The sequence below is a fragment of the Schistocerca cancellata genome, chromosome 4, assembly GCF_023864275.1.
Source record: "Schistocerca cancellata isolate TAMUIC-IGC-003103 chromosome 4, iqSchCanc2.1, whole genome shotgun sequence".
NCBI classification, from domain to species: domain Eukaryota; kingdom Metazoa; phylum Arthropoda; class Insecta; order Orthoptera; family Acrididae; genus Schistocerca; species Schistocerca cancellata.
In genome coordinates, this window is record NC_064629.1 from 51716102 (window position 1) to 51743534 (window position 27433).

Sequence of the window (27433 nt, forward strand, 5' to 3'; positions counted from 1 at the left end):
ACCTCCTCAGCTTTCGTTAAGTGGCTGAGTGCACACTGTTCATCTTCCCATCAGCGAAAAATATCTTGGTAGTATCGTGAATCGACTTCGGGTTCCTTGCTCTGGGAATTTCACACATTGACCGCTGAGCTACGAAGGTGTACAAGGTGACTGTTCAACTATAACATTGGTTTCAGCACCATAGGGTTTCAGTAGATATTGTATTATTGATAGTGGCACGTCCTTGACTTGCTCTCCTCGGAGGATCGGCTTGCTCACCCGTTTCTCGGATTCTGGACCACAGTACCGATTGGCATTTTCCAGAGGTGAACGCCACGCTGAGAGTAAAAAAATGTCTTGGGATCAATGGGAATCGAAGTCAAACATAGATATCAATGTAGTATGAAATTTACTTCCTGAGACACCACGCTACCTACCCTAATCTCCGTTACGATCTCAGCAAATGATGTACTGTGACATTTTTTCATTATTCTGGAAACCATCTATATACGTAATACGATTCATTAAAAGAAAAAGAAGATACTTAATCTCTTTTAGCAACCTCTAGAACCTGCAGAATTAATATGTACTACAAAATAACGCTATCGAGATATCCAGTTAGAAGGCGAAAGTCAGAACAAGAAAGCTACGTCTGTCTTCACCTGCTATTTTCCTATTTGAAAAAAAAAAAAAAAAAAAAAAAAGCAGGAAGGCATTTCGGCGTTACTCAGAACTTTGCAGATTTTGCTCCATGCTGAGTGCATGTTATTCTTTTCACAATATCATATCCTTCTGAATCAATAACAGCCACATATCTGTGAGAATATCTTTTACATTATCTAAAATGGCTTATTTCCTCCGTCTGGTAGAAACTGCATGAGAGGTGGTTATCCTTTTTATCCTTCAGTAACACCGCAGTTCAGATACTGTTCCATATTTGTTTTTCTACTATGTGCTCCTCTAAAAGCGGGTCAGTGGATTAGAACTGCCACTTGCGAATGATGAGAAAATAACGGACTTAATTCCACAACTACCCTGTTCTGATCCCCTCGTCGCTCCGTGACCAGCCAGCCAAATTTTGGGTAACATAGAAATGTCTGTCGTTCCCAGTTAATAATAGGTGTACTGCACACCAAACACACTTATGTCCAGAGCAAAATTCGTTCTTGGGGCCCTGCACTTCCCGTTTGACAGTTTGCAAAAAATCTGTTAACAAACTCAACGTGGGTTCGATTTGGTTTCACTTTCCGTGTAGCTGACGCGTAAACACAGTAAATATACTAGCTTATACATGGGAAATGTGATGATGTGCACATGAGCTGCTAACAGCAACGTAACTGAATACCCAATATTTCTGTGAGACAGTTCGAGCCAGTTTACCGCAGAGGTTTAATTGCACTCAAACGGAATTAATAACTACGTCTAACAATATTAACTACTCACGACAACTAAAAGAAGATGAGTGGAGAGAGAGAGAGAGAGAGAGAGAGAGAGAGAGAGAGAGAGAGAGAGAGAGAGAGAGAGAGAGAGCATATTCATCCAGTATGAGAAAATATATCGTAGTACATTTTTCAGTTTTGTCACTGCCGGAAGGCCGACCTCACATTTCGAAATATTGTTCGTCATGAAGTATTTTGAATAACTGAGACATGTAGACATATGACTAGTGTTCGGGAGGGGCAGCACACAAAATACCCGTCAAACCATCCTATATTTGTTTCATCTGATCACTTTGAATGGAGGGATAGTTGTTTCTCAACCAGTATGTGTGTCACCTTCACCATCTTTGATCGGTTCAGTTTAAGCTCTTTCCTGCCCCCTTCCCTTTCGTCATTAGGTTCCTAGAGATAAAAGCCCTTTCTCTTTTAGTATCTCTAAACATAAAGCCATTCGCAAAACTCTAACTCAAGAAAGGCGCGATGTTTATTACTCCACACATGCACCCGCCTGGATCCAATCTGTCTGGTGGATTAACGACGATGAGTTGGTGTACCGACCAGCTTGTAAGTGGGTTTTAGGTGGTTTCCCACGTACCCCTAGGTAAATGCCGGGCTGGTTCCCATGTCCTGCTTCAGATACACGCTATGCAAATATTTACAACACTTTCACAATTACACACAGAATTTACTGTATGTGCAAACAGATTGGGTTCACTGCTTCTGTCTGTGGTATGGCTGAATAGTACACTGTGATGACATTCACTGTTTGGTTTCCTTGAACACTCAATCAGAAATCCATACAGCTACTGTTTCCCGCGCCGTCAGTGTTTAACGAGGAACCGAGGCATGACACACACAGGTCCGAGAAGGGGGGAGACTGAGGTAGGAAAAGTGTACGCTCCGGTATGCTTAAAAATGGACCACTGTCGCGCGCTTATATGCCAAGCTGATCAGGACAGTACCGATCGCACTTCATAACTTCGTTAATGTACACGGTGTAACAGGATGACAATTGATATGAGGAACCTGTAGCTGCAAATGTGAAATAAAGTTTCTATAGCACTACGCACTTTCTTCGCATTCGGTATGCTAAATGAAACACCATAATACTGTAGTTCAGAAAACTTAAATACTGTCAACCCATCCGTGGATTCACTATCATAGTAAATTTTCAATGTGACAACCATCAATTCATTACATAACGTTGAACGACACACCATATTTTGTCTGGTTGTGTGTAAGATTCCGCGCTCCACTCTGATGGTATCAAACTCTGTAAAGATGCGATCAGTGAGCTCAGGTATTGTTCCATTGGTGGTGAGTGCACAAGAAACTTTACATAACCCCAGAGGAAAAAGTCAAAAGGGATGAGACCAGGGGAGTACACAGGCCATGAGACTGGACATCCCCTTCCAGTTACACTCGGCCTGAAGTTGTCTATGACATATCCCCAAGCGCGAAGATCAAGTGCGCTGAAGCCCCGTCTTTCTGAAACCACGAACCAGGGTTGCAAGGGAACGTCCTCCAGATGTTTAGGCGAGACATTATCCAGAAAGTTCAAATACTACGCACCATTAAAACGATCTGATAAGACGTGATCTCGAAGACTTCCACCCCAAATGTTCATTGAGAATCTCACTTCGTAATTTCTCGTACAGGTGCTGTGTGGATTTTCAACAGCGCATTGGTTCCTTATAGCAAAACGTTTAAAATTTCATCCTCTGCAATCTCCCTAATTTTTAAGATGTACTTCTGTTACACCCTGTATAACCACAGTGTAACGTACGTGAGTTGGACAAAAATAGGCAAACAGCGAGATAAATGCATGTTTGAACGTAAATGCAGATGCTGGCCAAGCCTGCAGGTGGCGCTGTTGTGTTTTTTGACCACGAACGAGACTTTTGCAGTGCCCTCAAAACGTTGCGAGTGTCTTTCGTGGTCAGAACTGTCTTCTTTGCAACTGTGAGTGCGTTATGTCGGAGCTAAGCGAATTCTAAAATGGTCAAATTTTGGTGCTCGTATGGAAGATGCTTCCGTAACCAGCATAGCCGAAATGTACATGTGCAGACATACAGATGATTACAATTTCAGAAAAACTGAATGATTTATTAGAGAGAGAGAGAGAGAGAGAGAGAGAGAGAGCGTGCAAGCGAGCGAGCGAACTTCACCAGTTTAGCAAGTAAGTAAGGCATTGGTCTACCTCTGGCCCTTATGGAAGCAGTTATTCGGCTTGAGATGATGATGATGATGATGATGATGATGATGATGTTTGGTTTGTGGGGCGCTCAACTGCGTGGTTATCAGCGCCCGTACAATTACTCAATCTTTGCTCAGTCCAATTTCGCCACTTTCCTGGATGATGATGAAATGATGACAACACAAACACCCAGTCATCTCGAGGCAGGTGAAAATCCCTGACCCCGCCGGGAATCGGACCCGGGACCCCGTGCTCGGGAAGCGAGAACGCTACCGCGAGACCACGAGCGGCGGACTCGGCTTGGCATTGACTGATAACATGTGGATGTTCTCCACAAGAGTCTTGTGCAGAATATATCTCTGGATTCCTTTCTACAACGACACTGAGGTAATAAAAAATGGCTCTGAGCACTATGGGACTCAACATCTGAGGTCATCAGCCCCCTAGAACTTAGAACTACTTAAACCCATCTAATCTAAGGACATCACACACATCCATGCCCGAGGCAGGAATCGAACCTGCGACCATAGCGGTTGCACGGTTCCGGACTGAAGCGCCTAGAACCGCTCGGTCACAGCGGCCGGCTCTGAGGTGATAAAACTGCTGGAATAACGATATGCACATGAACAGATGGCGGTAGTATGACATGGACGAAGTATAATAGGCCAGTGCATTGGGGAAGCTATCATTCGTGCCCCGGTGATGAAAAGGTTTCTGACGTGATGATGGCCACACGACGGGAATTAACAGACTTTGAACGCAGAATGGTAGTTAGAGCTAGACACATGAGACATTCCATTTCGCAAATTGTTAGAAATTCAGTATTTCGAGATCTACAGCGTCAAGAGTGTACTGACAAGGGAATATCCCCATCGCACCCCCCTCAGATTTAGTTATAAGTTGGCACAATAGATAGGCCTTGAAAAACTGAACACAGATCAATCGAGAAAACAGGAAGAAGTTGTGTGGAACTATGAAAAAATAAGCAAAATATACAAACTGGGTCGTCCATGCGTAACATAGGCAATATTAAGGGCAATGTGAGGCGAGGAGCGCCGTGGTTCCGTGGTTAGCGTGAACAGCTGCGGAACGAGAGGTCCTTGGTTCAAATCTGCCCTCCACTGAAAATTTTGCTTTCTTTATTTTCGCAAAGTTATGATCTGTCCGTTCGTTCATTGACGTCTCTGTTCACTGTAATAAGTTTAGTGTCTGTGTTTTGCGACCGCACCGCAAAACCGTGTGATTAGTTGACGAAAGGACGTGCCCCTCCAATGGGAACCGAAAACATTTGATCGCAAGGTCATAGGTCAACCGATTCCTCCACAGGAAAACACGTCTGATATTTTGTATACGACACTGGTGACAGCATGTGCGTCACATGACAGGAATATGCTGTCGACCCACCTAACTAGTACACTTGGCGAATGGGTGAAAAGTTTCTTCTACCTTGCCCGATTTAGGTTTTCTTGTGGATGTAATAATCACTCCAAAAAAAGTGATGAAAACATAAGAGTTTTTCACATAAACTGAAAATAAAAAGTTAAAATTTTCGGTCGAGGGAAGATTTGAACCAAGGATCTCTCGTTCCGCAGCTGTTCACGCTAACCACGGGACCACGGAGCTCCTCGCCTTACACTGCTCTTAATATTGCCTATCTTACGCATGGACGACCCAGTTTGTATATTTTGCTTATTTTTTCATAGTTCCACACAACTTCTTCCTGTTTTCTCGATCGATCTGTGTTCAGTTTTTCAAGGCCTATCCACTGTGCCAACTTATAACTAAATCTGAGGGGGGTGCGATGGGGATGTTCCCTTGTGAGAGTAGCAGATTTCAGGCATTACCTTTCACCACGGACAGAGCGGTGACCGACGGCCGTCACTCGACGACCGAGAGTAACGGCATTTTCGTAATTTATCGGTACTAAGAGACAAGCAACACTGTGTGAAATAACCGCAGAAATCAGTGTGGGATGTATGACGAATGTATGCGTTAGAGCAGTGCACCGAAATTTGGCACTAATGGCCGAATACGACCGACTCGACTGCTTGTGCTAACAGCACATCGCCTGCAGCATCTCTCCTGGGCTGGTCAGATGAGTCCCGATTTCAGCTGGTAACAGCTGATTGTAGGATTCGAGTGTGGCGCAGACCCCACGAACCCTCGGACCCAAGTGGCACTGTGCAAGCTGGTGGTGGCTCCGTAATTGTGTAGGCTGTGTTTACATGGGTGCACAGGTCTAACTGGAAATGTTGATGTTCGGCTACTTGGAGACCATTTGCAGCCATTCGTAGACTATATGCTCCTAAATAACGATGGACCTTTTACGGATGACGATGCGCCATGTCACAGGGCCACAATAGTTCGCGATTTGTTTGCAGAACATTCTGGATAGTTCGAGTGAATGATTTGGCCACCCAGATCGCCCGACATGAATCTCATCGAACATTTATGGGACATAATCGAGAGATAATTCCATACACAAAATCCTGCACCAGCAACACTTTCGCTATGATGAACGACTATATACGCAGCATGGCTCGATATTTCTGCAGGAAACTTCCGACGATTTGTTGATTCCATAGTGCGTCAAGTAGCTGCACTCCGCCGGTTAAATATGAGGTTCGACACGATATTAGGAGATATAGCATGACTGTTGTCAGTGTGTGTCAATCAATGCCAAGCCGAACAATTGCTTGGATACAGGTCAAAGTTGGGTCAACGTGACTTTCTAAACTTATAAAGCACTTGTTCTAGAATAAATCTTCCAATTTTCTTGGAATTGTATTCGTTTGTGTTTTTTGGCCATTTGGATATCTTACTGGTGCGTCCTCTGTCTCGTCTCCCCCCCCCCCTCCCCTCCCCTCCCCTCCTTTTCTCTCTCTCTCTCTCTCTCTCTCTCTCTCTCTCTCTCTCTCTCTCTCTCTCTTTCGTTAGAGTTTACATCAGAAAATCTGCGACGTTCACGCGAAGTTGATAGTTCCTTGCCGGCCGTTGTGGCCGAGCGGTTCTAGGCGCTTCAGTCTGAAACCTCGCGACCGCTACGGTCGCAGGTTCGAATCCTGCCACGGGTATGGATGTGTGTGATGTCTTTAGGTTAGTTAGGTTTAAGTAGTTCTACGTTCTAGGGAACTGATGACCTCAGATATTAAGTCCCATAGTGCAGAGAGCCATTTGAATTTGATAGTTCCTTGCTGCATTATTCACAGAATCTTGAAATATAAAATTTGTCCATATCGTGAATGGAATATTTATTCGGAGCACTTTTCATCTTAGGGACAGATCCCTTAATTTCATTCCCTCCTTCCGTTATTTGAACACTATCGATTGACTCAAATACAACATTCAAAAGGCACGTTCCGTCGCGGTCTGCAGTGGCGTTTGTTTCTCCTCTTCATTGTCAGTTAAGCTTAACGTCTGTAACATCACATTGTCAATTTGCCATCAGTTATAATATGTAAAGACATAGCTTAATACGAAAAGCAGATGCGAAGCCCATAGAATATAGATTTTTAACATGAAACACACGTTTATATAGCTTCACCATCAGCTGCTGTCAAAAACTTTATGAAGTTGCCACTGTCTCTGGTCAGAAAATTCGTTATAGAATTTTGATTTCTGGTGTGTTGCATGGAGTTGTCTTAATATAAAGTTAAATAGGCAAGCATCTGTGTTGTTATTGCACGTCAATATTACACTTTCGCTGTTTGGACACATCTGTTCTTTAGTTGCAAAAGGTGGCAAATATGCTTCTTGCAAGACACGGACAAGTTATTTTTAATATGCTCGCCCAAGAATAACTTAAGCAGATCTTTAAAAAGCGATGTGCCACCTTTAGCAATGAAAGTACAGATGTGTACAGATGGTAGAAGCATGTTAGTGACACGTAATAACAGCACTGATGCTTGCCTATTTAATATTGAGGCAGCTGTGTATAATTTCTCAGAAAGCAAAATGCTATGACGATATTTTTTTTTCAAAAAAGCCAGAAGGTGGTCCACGTATAGACAGAAACTAGTAGCAACTTCACAAAGTTTTCGACAGCAGCTAATGGTGAAGCTATATAAATATGTTATCACCATATGTTCATATATTCAATGGGTTTCATGTTTGGTCTTCATTTTAGTAGGACGAATTAAATTGATCGTGTAAAACGTAGTAATGCAGATTACTTATTGCACGGCAGCAGGCAAACCCACACACTTTAAACACAGCGATTCTGTTTCGTCAAATACACAGCATGTACCTCTGTCACGTTAAAATTATTTTCAGCACACACACACACACACACACACACACACACACACACACACACACACACACACATTGCCTTCACACACGGTGCCTGTCGTCGTTCCTCTACTTCTAGTGGTACCCTGCTCACTTGAATACGCATAATGCATTTGAATTATTCAGATATATCTTAGCATCAGACTGTCTGATTGTCAAGAAATAAAGTTCCCTAGTGGTCAGTTAAGGTCAGAAAGTCGAAAACTATTCAACTGTAACACTAATTCAGTACGTTAGCTCCTACCACGTAGTACCTAACATCTCCAGTCGTGGAAAAGCTGAATACCTTCCGCTCCAGCTGTTAGCAGAGCCATTGCTGCCGACAGCACATGATGACCAGTAGACACATATTCACTTTAAAACTGCCAGCGGTAGGAAGGGGGGGACGAAGAAATACACACATGCCGTTTGGTCGATGACGATGCCGTAGAGACGGAATGCAAACTAGGACGTCGCAGGGTGGGAGTTGGCGATATCTGTCTGAAAGGGACTATTCCATCCAGCAATTGCTTTGAACGATACAGCAAAACCAAGCAAAAACTGTCTAGACGGCTGCACAGATATTTGAATCCTGATCTTCTCTAATGCGTGTCCAGTTTATTAATCATCACATCGACTCGTTCGCTGTTAGTGAAAGAGGTCATTAGACACCTTAGAAAGCATAATAACTGAGCGCACATCTTGTGAAAAATTTGACTTCTGTTGCGCCACACGAACAACTGTTATCGTGTCATCTGACGATTTTTCATAGAAATATGGAAAAGCACGTTTTCACGTTTTCTTTGCGACCACAGAGACACAGAGGTCGATTATTTTCTTTTCATGACGTCTCAGCTGGTCATTAAAATTGTACGTAAACAATATATACAACAACATGTTGTATTACAACTCTTTACCGGATCACCTGTTCCTCAATTAAGTATACGTGGCGCTAAAAATTCTTAGGTATCTTGAGTTCCACGATGAAGTAGGTGCTCTGTTATGCACCAAAGTTGTACACCAGAGACTTAGCTTGACCTCAGTTTGCGGTGCAGCCAAGAGATGAGCGGTGTCTGCTTACTGAAAAGTCCCTGTAATCTTGTAAATCTCGATATACGCAGCCTGACAAAAAAAGGAAAGCTCTAAGACGACACAGTGGGATGTCGGTGTAACTTCGTACACGTACATACTGTACACACATCTGCAGATGATACGAGGTGACAAACGTTATAGGATACCTCCTAACATCGCGTCGGACCTCTTTTTGCCCAAGCGACCTGCGAGCTGGTAGAGCACTTGCCCGCGAAAGGCAAAGGTCCCGAGTTCGAGTCTCGGTCCGGTACATAGTTTTAATCTGCCAGGAAGTTTCATATCAGCGCACACTCCGCTGTAGAGTGAAAATTTCATTCTGTCGAGTCCGTGAATGGTTGCAGATGGTCTCAGAGTAGTCGAACATAATCATTTCCAGTCAATGATCGGTTCATCTGGACCACAGGACCCAGTTCATTCCATGTAAACACAGCCCACATCATTATGGAACCACCACCAGCTCACACAGTCCAACGTGGCTCTGTGGCCTCGTGGGGCCTGCACTACGCTAGAACCCTCCATAAGCTCTTACCAACTGAAATCGGGACTCTTCTGACCAGGCTACGGTTCGGCAGTCGTCTAGGATCCAACCGGTACGGTCACGAGCCCAGGAGAGGCGCTGCAGGCGATGTACTTTTCAGCAAACGCTCTCGCATCTGTAGTCTGCTATGATAGACCATTAACGTCAAATTTCGCTGCACAGTCCTAACGGATCCGTTCGTCGTACGCCCCACACTGATTTTTGCGGTTGTCTTAACCAGTGTTGCTCGTCTTTTACCACTGACAACTCTACGCAAACGCCGCTGCTCTCGGTCATTAAGTGAAGGCGGCCGTCAGCCACTGCGTTGTCCCTGGTTAGAGGTAATGCCTGAAATCTGATATTGTCGGCACGCTCTTGACAGTCTGGATCTCGGAATACTGAATTTCCGAACGATTTGTGAAATGTAATGTCCCATGCGTCTAGCACCACGTTCAAGGGATATTAATCCCTGTCGTGCGCTTATAATCGCGTCGGAAGCCTTTTCACATGAATGACAGCTCTGCCGATGCACTGCCCTCTTCAGCGTGTGCACGTGATACTACCGCCATCTGTGTAAGTGCCCATCACTTATGTCACCTCAGTTTTTATATTCACAGTATTCTAGGATTGACCCTCTTCAGCTATCTATATGACTCGAAATCATATCATTATTATGAAGTTAATGATTTTCGATTTCCAATTGAAAGAATAACGGTTCTCTTGCAAGTTTATTTCACATTGACAGTGTCACCTTTAAAATCCAAAGCAAATAACGCACAGTATCTACGTTAATAATTAAATAGCGCTACGCTATTTTTTTAACGACATACTAATTTGTTTCATTCATTTACACTGCATTTATGAATCTAGCGTAAAAAATGTTAAAAGCAAAACAATCTCCGGCACTAGTTACAGGTTAGAAACCGAGTAGTCTGACACACTGAACAAAGTATGTCTCCAGTTTCAAAATAGTATTTCACAGACCTCTTACTCCCTCCACTGTTAAGTTCTAGCGCACGGGCATTACGCAGCTGCAGTGGGGCGGAGCGGGTGACAAACGGTACGCGCGAAAGTTTTGAAATCTATAGTTTCAGAAGGTCATAACTGGTACTATCAAGTTATGGCCCAAATTTTCTTGCGGGATCGATTTCTGAGGTGATATCTTGCTTGCGTGCCTTTGTTCTTCGAAAATATCAAGTCAAGTTGGTGATGTTTCCTTCTCAGTACGAACTGTGTAGACAAAACCGACCATCAGCTCCGCGAGATTTAAGAGCGAGCGAACTAGTGAGAGTTCTAAACACTGCGATTCGTACTCGGAGCTGGTTGGAGGGGTGGGCAGAATTTCGGTCATTCCATATTTTAAGTTTTCCGCAACTTCCCTAAGTCGTTTAAACTAAATAATGGTATGGTTCGTCCAAGAAAGCTACGGCAGATTTCCTGCATCGTGCTTCTGCATCTGAAGAAGATATGCCACTTCTCTATAAATATCGATGTGGCTCGAATCTCTAACCTTCTTTACTTAAAAGGTATTACAAGGAAGAAAAATTGGGGTCGACAGCCCACTAATGTAGAGTTACAGAACACAGTTTTCCAAAATTCCTTCACCGAAGAAGATGCGGTAAATACAGTAGAATTCGAATCGAGAACAGCTGCCAACACGAGTAGCTTAGAAGTATTTACCCTCGGTATAGCCAAGCAACTTACTTCACTCAATAAATAAGTCATTTTCTGCAAATTGTATACCAATTACGTCTGTTTCGGAGTATGTTGATTGAAATAGCTCCATTTTTAGCAGTCGCGTACAACCGCACTCTCGACGAAAGATCCATACTTACAGGCTGTCCAAGTGTGGGGTCGTCCGCATCGGTACTAAAATATCCCATTATATTTCGGTTGCATGATAGATCGCACAAATTTAAAGGTTGGCGATTCAACTAAATACCTAGGGACCTCAAATGCGAACTACTTAATTTGGAACAGTAACACAAAGTGTTGTGGGAAGGCGAATTCAAGACCGCGTTTTATTGACAGAACACTTACAAGGAGCAACAGATCTACTAAAAAGACTGCTTGCACCACGCATGTGTGTCCTCTTCTTGTGTATTACTGTGCGATATGGGATCCTTACGAGATGTTATTGACAGAGGACATAGATGAAGTTCAAAGAAGAGCTGCTCGTTTCATATCATTGCAAAATAGGGACAGGGTGTTACGGATGTGATATGCGAGTTAGGGTGGGAATAATTAAAAGAAAGACGTTTTTTGTTGCGGTGAGATATTTTTACAAAATGTACTCACACTTATATAGGGTGAAATAAACGTCATAATAAATTTGACAAATTGGAGCTCGCAGTGAAAGATTTGAGTGTTATGGTAGTATGAACCCTCTTCTGAGCACTTCAGTGTTAATTGTGTAGTACCTATGTAGATGTAGACATCGATTTACTTCAGTTGCTGAAAAATTGTCGACAATATAATTTACGTTACACATGTAATGCCAGTATAAGCTCCTTGCTCAGTTGTGTGTTCTTATGCCGCTGTGATAAATTTGGTATTCAAAAATGTAGTTTATTGCATCTCATATGTTGAACCTCGCAAATGTATATCTAAACTGTAAACCTGTAATGAATTGAGTTTATTATATTTCCTTCATAACTGGATTAGAAATGGGAGAGGGAGAGAGAGAGAGAGAGAGAGAGAGAGAGAGAGAGAGAGGGGGGGGGGGGGTTGTCTTCAGTGCAGTGTAACGGTACTTTGAGATAATTAAGACAAATAGTACATGGAGTTATAGTACTGAAGAATTCAGTCTTTGAACATTCTTCACAGAGAGACGTCGGATTTCGATGTGAAATTTCCGCAATATTTCGTCGGCGCAGCTCACGGACATCTTCAGCTGTGGCGAACGCACTGCTGAGGCTGTGACCGAAACCTCCTATGCCCGTGTGAGAAGGAAATGCGCAGGCGTAAACGAGTCAAATTCGCTGACCAATAGCGTTGATATGCAACACCTAAATTATCTCCATTCGAACATCGAGTTTACGTTGTAGATGGATAAAAACGGCGAACTATCGTTCCTGGGCGTGTTATTGCGGAGAAAAAAAGTATGGTACCTTGGGTAAAGCTTTGTTCTGTAAACCTACACACACGGGCTTAGACTTACAGGCCACCAGCTGTCACCATCTTGTATTTCTAGAGAATGGATATTCTGAACGGGAGATTGGCCCGGCGCGTGCTAGGCAAAGTGAAGAGCCGGAATAAAGTGGAGAACAAATAGGAGTGGTCTCCCTGCCATATGTCAGCGGAGTTTTTTCGAAGATAGGAAGATTATTGGTGAAACGTAAGGTTAAGTGCGTGTTATGCCGAACAACGAAACTCGGAGCTCTTTTAGGCTGAGTGAAAGATGATTTTGGTATAAGAAGGCACGGTGTCTATAGCTGCGGGACGTCATACGTTGGACAAACGTGTCGCATCGTGGAGGACAGATGCGTCGAACATCGACGACACACCCGTCCGGACCTGCCAGGAGGAAATCTTCAGTGGCTGAACATTGGCTCACTACTGAACACAGTATGCAGTACAAAAACATCAAAATTCTCTCGTCGACGTCTTCTTATTAGGACAGCGTTAGTAAAGAAGCAGTAGAAGTACGCGGATCGACAAATGTGCGTAACAGGAAAACAGGATACCAACTCATCATCGAATGGGATCCAGCGCCGGCCATGTTAAAATCACAGTATAACACGAGCTGTCAGTGGTCTCAAATGTGCAGTCTGAATGTGCACACACACCATCGCTGGTGCCGATTGTCCTAAAGGCATTGTAATATCAATTATGACTTCCTATAAGGTAATCACTCTGACTCTTTAGCAGTATGGCATAAAATCCCCTCCATGACAGCAGAACGAAATAAGACAGCGGATTTGAAGAGAAAGGCAAAATGTACCGTAAGTCAACGAACTGAGGGATGTCATAGTTTTCCTTTAGAAGGAACCCATGAACAGCTTTGATTTCCACACTGGCCTCGATGAATGAATGCGACTTTGGCTCAAAATTTGAAGGTGATTAACAAGGCTTCACTGTACAGCCTCATTGATTTTGCTTTCCAGAATGATTATCCCAGTGGATAGCGCTTCCCTTCATCCTTTTAAATCAGTCTTCAAACAATTTTTTCCAAGTGCCTTCCAGCAAATTGACAACTCGCTGGCAACTGGTTGCCCCAATTTCCGTAAAAATTGCAACCTCAAGAAGGATACAAGTGACAGAAATTAATCTTGGGTTATTAATAATACATAACAGTACATGATCTTCCTGACTTCAAGAATTTCGTACGGTGTGAAGCTTGCTCACGATGCAGTCAAAGCATGTTGTTCTACGGAATTAAAAGAGGGCCTGCAAATGTTCCTAAGCGGCCCTCATGGACTCAGTTTTCTATTATAGTATCAACAGTGGTTCGTAGAGGACTGTGAGGAAAAAGTTGTTGACTAATCGTACCACAGACATACTTACTAGCTGACGTTTCAGATCATCACGAAGAAGCGCTAGTATTAGTGCGTTCGTTGAAGAAAACTCCGACATTCCTTACCATATTTGCCTTGAAATTGTCCAGCTGAAATGTGCCATTTAGAACCACCTATTTGATGTACTGGTGATTATTCAGATTTCCCTTAATAAGATCAGTCTAGATTGCAACTTGTATCTAGTGGTTAATTAAAGCCAGTATATATATTCTGCCATTCTATAATGCAGCCTGAAACCAGTAGCTTCTCGGTCAGATGCAAACCTCTCTGTAGGACAAAACACTACATTTTGCCACTGATCATGTCAGTGACAGCATTGCTGTCTGAGATATTTGTGTTTCTTGAACAGTTGGAAGAAACGAAATGGCATCCGTGCTATCAGTTCATTACGCATCAGATGACGTCATATAGAGCAAGGGAAGAACGGCTATACGCCCCAATTTCTCGTATCTTCGTGGTCCTTTCGCGAAATGTACATTGGTGGCAGTAGAATCGTTCTGCAGTCTCCTTCAAATGCCGACTCTCTAAATTTCGCGAAAAGAACGTCGTCTTTACTCCAGTGAATCCCATTTGAGTTCATAAAACATCTCCGTGATTCTTATGAGTTGATCGAACCTATCAGTATCAAATCTAACGATTCGCCTCTGAAATGCATGCGTTTTTTTTTTTCTTTTGGTTTTTTTTTTCCAGTCGCTTAGGACTGTGCGCTGGCAAGAGATTGGCGATAAATGCGAGCAGAGTAAGGGGCCAAAGTCGTTGAGTGTTCTATGTAAATCGAATTGGGATTCCATCCGGATCTGGCGACTTATATGTTTTCAGCCCTTTCAGTTGCGTCCCAACGCCAGAAATACCTGTTACTGCGTCCTACATACGGTAGTATGTTGGACGTTCAAATGATGGCATGTTCGTCCGATCCTCTTATTTAAATGATTTCTTAAATGTGGAAATTTAAAACTTCGTGTCTCTCTCTCTCTCTCTCTCTCTCTCTCTCTCTCTCTCTCTCTCTCTCTCTCTCTGCACTCACCAGAGTGGTCAACAAGTGACTGGATAGAAACCTTCGATGGCGATTTTACGTAGGAACAGAATTTTCTCGGGAAAATCGTTTGCTAAGCTATGACGATGGGAACTGCATGCTTCACCCGGCGATCTGTTTACAGACGTATGACTTCTGCTTGTCGTATTTGCGCGCTCTTCTTTTTTGAACCGAGAGTACAGCAGTCTCTGCTTCCTCAACATTTTCCGAATTTGTTATTTGACGGCGGGTCTCTTCCCTGCTTAATCCACTTACTCGGCACGCACTTTTCCAGGATGCGATTTACAATCAGTTTAAACTTTGCTCGTAAGGCCTCTACTTCCATCATATTAGAACTAACTGATGTTCGTTCATTGTCTAAACTGGATGCTAACAACTGTGTATCTACTTTTTCTAACCTTCTTGAGGGTTTGGGAACTTGAGTAAACCATCCTCGCTGTGATATCATAATCACTATCCCGTGTCTGTATACCGACACTGTCGATAAGGTCAGGACTGTTTGTAGTTGCAAGGTCAAAAATATTTCCATTACGTGTGTGCTGTCGAGCTACCTGTTCAGCACAGGTTTTCGGTAAACGTGTTCAAAACAGCTTCACTGTCCATACCACCTACAACGTCTAATCTACACTCGGTACGTCAGTCGCCTCCAACCGATATAGCACGATCAGGGTATTTCCATGCTACTGAGTGTAGGCGTGCTTTGAATGATTCTAAAATGGTAACGGCGGAATCAGTTGGCCGGTAAAAACTGCAATAATTGAGTTCATACAGGTCTGTTACTCGCCTTCAGATAACTCCAGAAAATCGGTTTCGACCTCGATAGACACAATATTTCTGTCGATTGCAATGAACGCTCCCCCAGTACGGCATCTAACCTGTCGTTTCAGTATTCGTTCCGTGCCTTGGTAAACATTACGGAGCTTTCTGCTTCAGGTTTCATCCAATTCTCCGTTCCGAGAATAATTTGAGCGTGACAGCTTGTATGGAGAGCAGGAAATTGTGCTACAAATACTTCGAAAATTTACACTGAATGAGTGTGAACAAAAAAGTAAAACTCAAGAGCAAAAAGGAAATAAACGAGTAGACAATGTGCGGCTCTGAATGAGAGAGCTCTGTTGCAAAATATCCACGACCAAAATGTAAATTTTTGTTACAGGTAGAGAGATCTGTGAAATGTGTAATCATCATCGTCATGTGTTACAGTTTTATCGTAGCCGCCTCCCCTTCTGTTGTCAATAATCATGTTACTTGCACTTTTCTTTGTTAATAAACAATGGATTGAGTAAATATAAATAAGACCACTGTTTGGCCGGAGGAACCAAAGAATGGTTAATATGATTATTTAGTCACCTCTGTTAGTAACAGTGGCGATGGTTATAACTTAAGGATTGATGATACATGGCTGAAATTCTTGGATTAAAAAATAAATATACATTAAATTTAGAATAGTATGCATATTAACTGTATTTCATATATTTACAAGAAGGCCAAAGCAAATTTAAATGGGGACTTTTCCATCTATCCTAGCAGATGATAAAAGTGTGGTAAAGTGCACCTGGACCAACATACCATTAAATTGAAGTTCGTGACTGTCATGTCATGTGGTACAAGTTGGTTTGCTACATCTTGTCTGCCTGCTGCCATGTGTATGCACTATTTTACTTGCTGTGTGTAGTTTTCTGTTACACTGACTGCAGCTACTTAATTTATAGTAGTTGTGTTTGACGCTACATTGTCAAATAATGAGGCTGGCTTCTTGTTTAGAGCCGGCCGAAGTGGCCGTGCGGTTAAAGGCGCTGTAGTCTGGAACCGCAAGACCGCTACGGTCGCAGGTTCGAATCCTGCCTCGGGCATGGATGTTTGTGATGTCCTTAGGTTAGTTAGGTTTAACTAGTTCTAAGTTCTAGGGGACTAATGACCTCAGCAGTTGAGTCCCATAGTGCTCAGAGCCATTTGAACCATTTTTTTCTTGTTTACAGTGACTAACAGCAGAGTACAGGAATTGGAGAGGTGCACCATTGTCTTAAAGCATAGTTAACATGTAACATTTCTTCAATTGTTGAACCATCAATTAACTTTTTGTGCTTTAATTTAAATCTTTAGATAATGTATATTATTTCAAGACATTTTTGGGTCAAGTGGTCCAGTATTTTAAAATTTTTTTGCTGTTTATCATTTGGAGATGGCGGTCATTTTTGTTTCAGGCAGCAACCTTCATCCCAAGCATCTGCAGTTTTTTAATTATGTGTTAATGGGTTGCACTAGGCCTTCCAAATAAAAACCATCACCTAGCTGAATGTATTGCTTAATATATTTTTAATAGCTCAAAGTTACTGGTTTCAAATTTAAAAAAAGACCCTCAATTTTTGAACATTAGTTTTTCACAGGAGGAATAATTTCTGTCTTAATACTTTTGCGCTGTTACACTATATAGCATAATTACTTTTTATAGAGTATCAATGGTGAGAAACTTACACTTAAAAAATACACTATTTTAAAAAAAAACGAAGTTTTGGGATTTTCTAATTTTTGATCTGCAGTATCTTTGTTGGGGGACTAACTAAAAGTCTGAAAATTTCGCACATAATACATCTTTGTGATATCAAACTTCAGTAGAAATTTCAGGTTTGAGATTCAATTGGAAGTTATGAAAAAAATCATAAATATGATTCAAAAATACCTTTTTTTACATCTGTGATGTGTAGGCTAATGGAAAAAGTATATCAATTATACAATTTAAATACATCAGATTAAAGTTACTAATGATTCTTTGCTGAGACAATATTTTGCTGAAAGTTTCAGCATGCTGGCAGACAGCATCTGCAAGTCTGTACTGGCTCACAAACAAACCTGTAAAAGTCAAGAGTGTCGTCTTCTCCTTTCCACCAACTACCGTCCACTCACACAGAGTTAACTATAAGTTCTTGAAGTGTGAGTTCAAAATTAGGTCTCATTGTTTTATTAGTATTCATATTAACGAAGCTTACCATAAAAGTGTATCGAGCAATTCGTAAATACATTAAATTAATTGAAATTACACTGATGAAGAAAAAGTGTTGTTTCACTTAAGAGTTGTCTCAGAGGTTAAATAAACTTGCAAATACTCTGAAAAAAATTCGTAACCTTTTTGGCCAGCTGTGCTTGGACCCTTTCAAAAAACATTAGAAGCCTTTAACAAAAGGTCTGAGAGAAATAACGGTTGACCATTATTCTAAAAATAAAAGCCGTCATCAATATAACACAAGGAAGATCACTGTGTACAAAATGTTGTTGTACGATGTTTATAGATAACAAAGATGGGGTAGTGACAGGCCAAATATAGAATTTTGTGACTTACCAGAAACTATCAAACAGTAGATTCAGCTTTCGAAATATTAACTGTGTTGTCTGCTAGTAAAATTAAAAAACTAAACGATGAAAAAATACTTTTGCCTTGGATGCAAAAAATGAGAAAGTGGCAGCTACAGTCGAAAAGAATTTGGAAGTTTCATTTCAAAAGCAAATTTGTACTAAACCAGGTGTATATTCTAAAAATTCACCAACCAGATTTTATGATTTGATAGAAAAGCTAAAAACTAAATGCTGTGTTTCAAATTAAAAGGATAAAATTATCAGTTTACTGCCAAATTCTTGGAGTCGAGCAAAAGTTAGTGATTAATGTGTCAGAACATTTGGCATTCAGTAAAAGAAAAGGGAATTTTCCTTCATTACAAAAGAAAAATTCATCTAATTTGATAGATGAAACCACGATCGCGAAGGTTTATGAGGATGACAATGACAGGTGTTTGATACCTGGCAAAAAAGATCGTGTTATTGTGAAACAAAATGATACTAAGGTTCAAAGACAAAAAAGGTTACTATTGTACATTTAAATGTGCTGTTCACTGAATTAAAAAAGAAAATCCTGACATTAAAATTGGAAGGTCGGAATTTTGCGACTTGAGACCAAAATATTGTATTGTTACAGGGGCATCTCGCACCTATAACGTTTGCGTTTGTTTGTATCACCAGAATGTAAAGCTGGTGATAGACGGGGCTATCTTAGAGTGAACTGTAAAGACTTTTTGGAAGTTCTGGAATGCATTAATTGACCGTTACCGTTATATGATCATGGGATAATATCAAGGTTGTCGTAGGAAGCAGGCTTCACTTGATATGTTTGAAGAATAGGAAGAAGACGATTTGATGCCTGACAATACAAAATACAAACAATGTGTGACATAAGACAGAACGGAAATGCTGACAGTCATAAAACCACGAGAATAGTTTCGTGAAGTGTTAGTAGATAACCAAGAATTCTGAAAATGTATCATTTTATTTTGAAAGCTCAAGATAAATTTATGTAAGACGAAAAGCAAATCTTGGCAGTTGATGAGAGCTTAGTTCAAATTTTCGGAAAAGAGTTCCATTGTTGTTCAAGACGAAGTACAAGGGCACCAGTGGGCAAAGAAACTGGCCACAATTAATCCGTTTGCGATCTATTATAACGATCAAGATAAACCAAAGAGCTAGAGTTTTTGTCATGAATGACCACCTTGAGTGCAACACTACAGCACTGCACGCTTTTCAGCTGCAATTAACAAACTAAATAGAACTATATCATATATATTACAAGATTATTTTGGACTTGATGTGGAATGTAACGTTTGCATGTTATGTCGTGGGAAGAACATGTGTGATGGCATGGAGATGCAACAAAGCAAGCTATCACAAAAGCTACACTGTGGTGGATCTGGATCTGTGAGGAAGAGATCTTGACACCTCAAGAAATCATTAAATTCTTTAAAGAATAGATACAAGGAATTACCTGTGTTTTTGTAAAATTTGGGGAATGTTACGCCAACGTTCTGAAGGAAAGAGATGCCAGTTGTCACAAGATTAAAGCCCCCCGAACTTTTCATTGTTTTATATCCCAGTCACACAACTTGCTCAAGAGTAAGATCACATCTTATAGTGAACTTTACCTCTTTTGAATTTGTACCACTGACACTTCAAAGTAAAGACATAGCGGCTTGTGTTTATGATGAACAGTGGTGGATTTCCAAAGTTGATAATATTGCTTGTCAACACCAAGATGTGCATGTTACATTTTACCACCCACCAGGACCATGTACCTCCTTCAGAAAAGTTGAGAAGGATGAAGTTTGGTTGCCAGTTAAAAATGTACTGAAGAAGTTGTCTCCCCTAGAATTTACAACCATAACTGGGTGAACTTTTAACCTAATGCCCAAACTAAGTGAAGAAATCAGATGTTCAGTGAATGATGATGTAGAAACAAATAAGTTGAGAACAAAATAATGTAATTAGTTGGCTAGTTTTCAAAAAATGACAGTTAATCATAGACATGTTTAAATTATATGACTGATATACTTCATTGCATTAGCCCAGATATTGCAAATGTTAAAAAAATGTATTTTTGACTCATATTTGTAAATTTTCTTCATAACTTTCAACTCAATCTAGAGGTTGAAATTTATACTGAAAATTGATTTCATAAAGGTCTAGTCCATGTGTAATTTTCAGATTTTTCTCTTATCCTCTGACAAAGATATTGTTGGTCAAAAAATGAAAAATTCAAGAATTTTGTTTTTTAAAATAGTGTATTTTTTAAGTGTAAGCTTCTCACCTTCGATACTCTCTAAAGCTTAAGTATGTTGTATAGTGTAATAGCACAAAAATATTAAGGCGGAGAAGTTACTCCTTCTGTAGAAACTACTGTTAGCTAGTAAAAATATATTAAGGAATACCTTCAGCTAGATGATGATGGTTTTAATTTATAGTCCTGACTGTGGTGAAAAGCATTGGGAAAATTATTACTGAATAAAAAACTGGTACAGAAATGGCTGCCATTTCTACATGATAAACAATTTAAAAAATTTAAAAATATTTTTCAGTCTGCTAGACATTAGGGAACTCACCCATCAAATATCACTTTTTTTCTCAAATGATCAAACTGCTAGTTATTGTTTTCATTGACCACTTGGTATGCATTGGCCCTTCTAGATTATACTTTTACTTCCATTGATCACTTGAAAATCCCTGACTTATAAGAATAAAATCTTACTTTTGTAATTTCTGAAATATATGTTGCAGGTGGATCAAGTCAGCATCCATCAGGTCATCAGTTCCTCATCCCTTTACATATACCACTGTCAGCAGCTGCTAACGGGTTGCCGAGTGAAGCAGCAGACCTCTCCAAATCGAGAAAATGATGCTGGTTGAATCACTTGGTAAAATGTATTTCAGGGTGCATTATTCAATGATGAGAGTTATGTTTTGTGTAGTGATTTCAGGAAAATGCAAAAGGTGTGAAGATAAGTTACTGTAGAGAGCTGGTATACAGTGATGTAACTCAGTAGACATTATGGAAAGAGACTGGATTTTCTTTCTCTTCGTTCCCCTTACATTGTCATTTTTTATGTATGGATCTGGTTGCAATTAATTTTAATTGGAAATGGATAAAATGCTCAAGTGAAAGAAGTAAGGTATTGAAAATAGTAATAATAATATATACATAAATATATATAAATAGATCATTTATTATTGTTAATAAAGTTGTTGTTATAACAGTGTTCAGTATGTGTAACACACAAGCATGTAAGTCTCCTTTGGGATCTACATTACTGCAGTATTTTAATTCTTAGGAATCACATCCTGCAGTTTAACTCAAATTTAAAGGGTTTCATTGTTTATTCCATAATAAATGCATGTCATAGTATGTCAGCCACTTCAGCTCCTTGGACTTGCATCTCACAAGATTATCTTTTTTTGTGTATTTATTTCTTAAATCCATTATGTGTTGCAACTGTGGGGACTGAAGTTTCTGCAGATCATCCTTGTTATAGCATGGTTCAGCATCCTGAGGTCTCTGTAGGCTATTTAGTGGGAGATGTGTAGAAATCTCATCTGCCACTACGTGATACTGAAATGTGCTCTGTTTGTGCCAGTGCTTGGTGCTGTTTTCCATAACCTGCTTATGTACCCAACATCTGGAGCATAATAATTATTGTTAGGTGTGGTTATTCACTTAAAAGAAAAAATAGTGGTGGTTTTAGGAAGATATGTATGCTTTTGATTTATCAGACACATGTATTTCACTCACATCAGTAGTCAAGAGCTAGTGACGTGTAGGTTCAACACTTCTCAGGAGTTAACAGATACGTCCACTCTCTGTCAATATTTTCTCTCTGTGTTGGAAAATGAAACTCTGATTTAAAATACATTTGCACATTCAAAATTGTTTCCTGTTAATTCTACCTTTTGAGCCTATGTAGTTGACACTGTGTTTAGCAGAGGGTGAAGGGTTCAGTTGTGAACATGGGCAAAGTCTTACTTTGGGGTCTTCACAACTGACTTCATACGATCATTTAAACCAGAGTATTTGATTTGTTGCTGCTGTTGATGAAGATAGCAATTTACTGTGAGTATTCTGAAGCTTATTGCAAACGAAAATATTTCTTTCCTCTTCGTATGTTTCAGATTAAGGGGTATGTGCTTATGTGATATTTTAAAACTTGTATTCTGAGGCTCCATTAAAAGAATATAACTCATAACTGTGCGTTTGCTTGATGATGTCACTTTAGGAATGTACTCAATAGTAACAAAATAATCAAATTGGAAGCGTCTTAATCATTGATTTGATAGTAGGAGAAGGAATGAAGGAAATTAAAATGTAATAAGATAATAAGGGCCAGAAGGAGAAGAGTGGCCACAATAAATCTACTGGTAAAAGTGATATAATGTGCAAAAGAGAAACCCAAGAATTTACTACTGTTCAGTGGCAATATGAACCATGTCTAGTCTCAATAACACCAACTACTGAATACATATATAACAAGTGTACTGGAATGTGTGTCTTTTGCCTCAAAACAGGCTATATCTTCCTTGGAGATACACATCCTAGTGGAGCTAAGGGGTAAATCCTAACTCATAATATTTTCCCTGTGAAGATCATTGCAGAATTAAAAGAATGGGATTGCAGTATGTGTGTTTTATTTGTTATTCAAGTAAATGAGAGCATACTGGTGCACCTCAGTAGCTCAATGGTTAGTGTTGCTGCTTTCAATATTTTCAGAAAATGATCATTCATCACTGCAGGACCACCAGATAACTGAGTGGACAGAAAAACATGAAAAGATTAATAACTTTTTAGGAAAACTGAAGTTTCAAATAAACCATAATGCTTAAAAATCAAGGAATAATAAGTGAGGAGGTTTTGCTGTACCTCAGTATAAATATTTCTAGAAGTAATGTTTGGCTTTAATGCAATGATGATGTCATTACAAGTGGATCCTCTTGGAGGAGCAGGAGGAATCACTGGAGGAGCAGGAGGAATAGCTGGAGGAATATAAGGAAGTGGACTACAATGATGACACTGAGGAGGGGGAGTAGGAGTAGGAGCAGCAGGAGGGGGGGGGGGGGAAGACAGAAGAAAGTTGACCATGATCATGAAGAGGGGACTGTTTTGAAATTTGTTGTATTGGTTCGTAGAACTAATGGAAAACCTAAATCTAGATAGAGTGCAATTATGAACTTCAAACTTCATTTTAAGAGCACTGCATTAGGTATGTTCTTCCTGCAGGTGATCCATTCCTGCCTTCCTACAGAATGTCAAGGGGCTCATCCAGATAGCTGCAGTGTAGATTCTGAACATTGTGCAAATTTATACTTACCAAGCACTTACAGCAATGCTGAAGGCGAAGGTCATGTAAAAATTAGAAAGATTGTAGCACAGTTAGTAACTACTAAGTGCTCAGATATAATATGTAAATGTGGTAAAATATTAAAGACCAGAAATAAAAAAAAATTAGAATAATTAGCAGCTGCAAGTGCTTGCATGTTATAGATTGGGCAGTACCCAAGTACTGTTTAGCTCTTTACATTAATTCCGTTGTACTGATGTGTGATAATGATAAATGTGTCAATAGCAGAGATGAGAGAGGGGATATGTGGGAGATGAACACTACCACACACACTGCAATAGCAGTGCAATGGTTACAATATGACATCCTATAGGTACATATGCACCACATTTCTGGGACAGTTTGTTTGTCTCATGTTATTAATAATTATTTTATCACATTAATTATTTCCCATATGTTGGACATAATCTGAGAGCTACTTCTGATTCTCTTGAATAAAATAACTTTGTAATTGTCAGACTGCATTGGAAGAGGGGGAGCCAGGGAGTGTTGTTAGTGTGCAACCATCTACATCTACATACATACTCTGCACTCCACTTTACAGTGCGCGGCGGACGGTACCTCATACCACAACTAGCATCTTCTCTCCCTGTTCCACTCCCAAACAGAACGAGGGAAAAATGAATGCCTATATGCCTCTGTACGAGCCCTATTCTCTCTTATCTTCGTGGTCTTTCTGCGAAATATAAGTTGGCGACTAAAATTATACTGCAGTCAGCCTCAAATACTGGTTCTCTAAGTTTCCTCAGTAGCGATTCACGAAAAGAATGCCTCCTTTCCTTCAGACTTTCCCACCCAAGTTCGTTAAGCATTTCCGTAACACTCGCATGATGATCAAACCTACCAGTAACAAATCTAGCAGCCCACCTCTGAATTGCTTCTATGTCCTCCCTCAATCCGACCTGATAGGGATCCCAAACACTCGAGCAGTACTCAAGAATAGGTCGTATTAGTGTTTTATAAGCGGTCTCCTTTACAGGTCAACCACATCTTCGCAAAATTCTACCAATCAACCGAAGACGACTATCCGCCTTCCCCACAACTGTCATTACATGCTTGTCCCACTTCATATTGCTCTGCAATGTTACGCCCAAATATTTAATCGACGTGACTCTGTCAAGTGCTACACTACTAATGGAGTACTCAAACATTACGGGATTATTTTTCCTATTCATCTGCATTAATTTACATTTATCTATATTTAGAGTTAGCTGCCATTCTTTACACCAATCACAAATCCTGTCCAAGTCATCTTGTATCCTCTTACAGTCACTCAAGGACGACACCTTCCCGTACACCACAGCATCATCAGCAAATAGCCACACATTGCTATCCACCCTATCCGAAAGATCATTTATGTAGATAGAAAACAGTGGACCTACCACACTTCCCTGGGGCACTCCAGATGATACCCTCACCTCCGATGAACACTCACCATCAAGGACAACATACTGGGTGCTATTACTTAAGAAGTCTTCGAGCCACTCACATATTTGGGAACCAATCCCATATGCTTGTACCTTAGTTAGGAGTCTGCAGTGGGGCACCGAGTCACGCTTTCTGGAAGTCAAGGAATATGGCATTCGTATGATACCCTTCATCCATGGTTCGCAAGATATCATGTGAAAAAAGGGCGAGTTGCATTTCACAGGAGCGATGCTTTCTAAAGCCGTGCTCATGCATGGATAAAAACTTCTCTGTCTCAAGGAAATACATTATATTCAAACTGAGAACATCTTCGAGAATCCTGCAACAAATCGATGTTAAGGATATTGGTCTGTAATTTTGAGGATCCGTCCTTCTACCCTTCTTATATACAGGCACCACCTGCGCTTTTTTCCGGTCGCTCGGGACTTTACATTGGGCAAGAGATTCGTGATAAATGCAAGCTAAGTAAGGAGCCAATGCTGTAGAGTACTCTCTGTAAAACTGAATTGGAATCCCATTAGGACCTGGTGATTTATTTATTTTCAACCCATTCAGCTGCTTCACAACACCAGGGATGTCTATCACTATGTCCTCCACACAGGAATCTGTACGAGACTCAAACGGCGGTATGTTTGTACAATCCTCCTATGTGAAAGATTTCTCAAATGCTAAATTTAAAATTTCAGCTTTCGTTTTGGTGTCTTCCATTGCCAGGCCAGACTGATCAGTGAGTGACTGGATGGAAGCCTTCGACCCACTTACCGATTTTACATAAGACCAGAATTTCCTTGGGTTTTCAGCAAGATCTTTTGCTAAGGTATGACAGTGGTAGTGGTTGTATGCTTTGCGCATCGTTCATTTTACAGCAGCACGAATCTCTACTAACTTTTGCCTGTTCTCATTCTCCCGATCTTTCTTGTACCGCGAGTGCAACTGTCTTTGCTTCCTGAGCATTCTCCGAATTGCACTGTTAAACCACGGTGGGTCTTTTCCGTCTGTAACCCACTTTATCGGCACATACTTCTCCAATGCGTGATTTACAAAGTGTTTAAAATTTGCCCATAATTCTTCCACGTCCATCATACCGGAAGTAAATGAAGTCGATTCATTTACTAAGTGGGATGCTAACGACTGCTTATCTGCTCTTTCTAGTAAGAATACTCTCCTAGCCTTCTTGACTGACTTTTTAACTTTCATAACCATAGTTGTAATGAAAACATCACGATCACTAATCCCTGTCTCAACACTGACACCGTCGATGAGGTTCGGTCTGTTTGTGGCTACCAGATCTAAAATATTTCCATTACTCATTGGCTGTCGATTTAGCTGCTTAAGGCAGTTTTCGAATAATGTGTTTAAAAGTAATTCACACGACGGCTTGTCTGTACCACCTGTAATGAATCCATAGACATCCCAGTCTATACTAGGTAGGTTGAAGTCGCCTCTGACTAATATAGCATGATCCAGGTACTTCTGTGATACAGAGTGTAGACTCCTTTTGAATGATTCTAGAACTGTCACGGTGGAACCTGGTGGCCAGTAATAACACCCAACAATTAACTTTCTTTCTCCTAGCCCTGTTAAACGTGTCCAGATATGGATAACAAGGCTTTGCTTTTACCTTCTAATCAAGCACATCAGTGAGTACATGATATTGAAGAAAGAACTAAAATTTATTCACTTAATGCCAATGACAGTTATTTTAATCGAAATATAGACGTGCTTGTAGCTTCTGGGCGCTCTGTACAGGACATGAGCCATTCTAGCTAAAGCTTTCCCTTTATTGTACTCTAGTTGCCACAATTATGAATTAAAACATTTCTCCAAATCAGAGGATTATTTATAATGAAAATAATAGTGGTTTCTGATGGCTCATGATGCATACTATATCCACATTTTTTAATTGGGTAGATCAAAAAAGATACCAGTTGTGGGAGGAGAAAACACACACAAAAATATGGAAATACACAAGCTTTCAGGGTCACTGACTTCTTCTTGTGGCAGAGGTGCTGAAGGGAAATGAGGAGGGATTAAGATAAAGGACTGGGAAGGTTTAGGAAATGGGGAAAGTTATGGAAATGAAACCCAGAACCGCCGCCTCCTCCCCCCTCCCCCTCCTCCTCCTCCCCCTCCTCCTCCTCCTCCTCCTCCTCCTCCTCCTCCTACTGATGCTCCTGCAATGATTCCTGTTTCTCCAGAGGCTCCTGCTCCTGCTCCTGCAGTGACTGCTTCTCCCCCAATTCTTGCTCCTCCAAGAGAG

The 27433-nt window shown here is 40.7% G+C and overlaps 1 protein-coding gene across 3 annotated transcripts in view; it reads left to right on the forward strand.

The window, feature by feature from the left end:
• The window catches only part of LOC126184401 (uncharacterized), a 232352-nt gene that overhangs the window by 153364 nt on the left and 51555 nt on the right, over positions 1–27433 (forward strand). For 2 of the 3 annotated variants that reach the window (XM_049926782.1, XM_049926784.1), the window contains one exon: positions 21137–21522. The exons of the other annotated variant lie outside the window; for it this stretch is intronic. In XM_049926782.1, the coding sequence (XP_049782739.1) occupies positions 21137–21255 (119 nt within the window). In that variant the 3' untranslated portion in view covers positions 21256–21522. Of the gene's footprint in view, positions 1–21136; positions 21523–27433 lie in introns of those variants that run through there. 3 annotated transcript variants of the gene reach the window in all.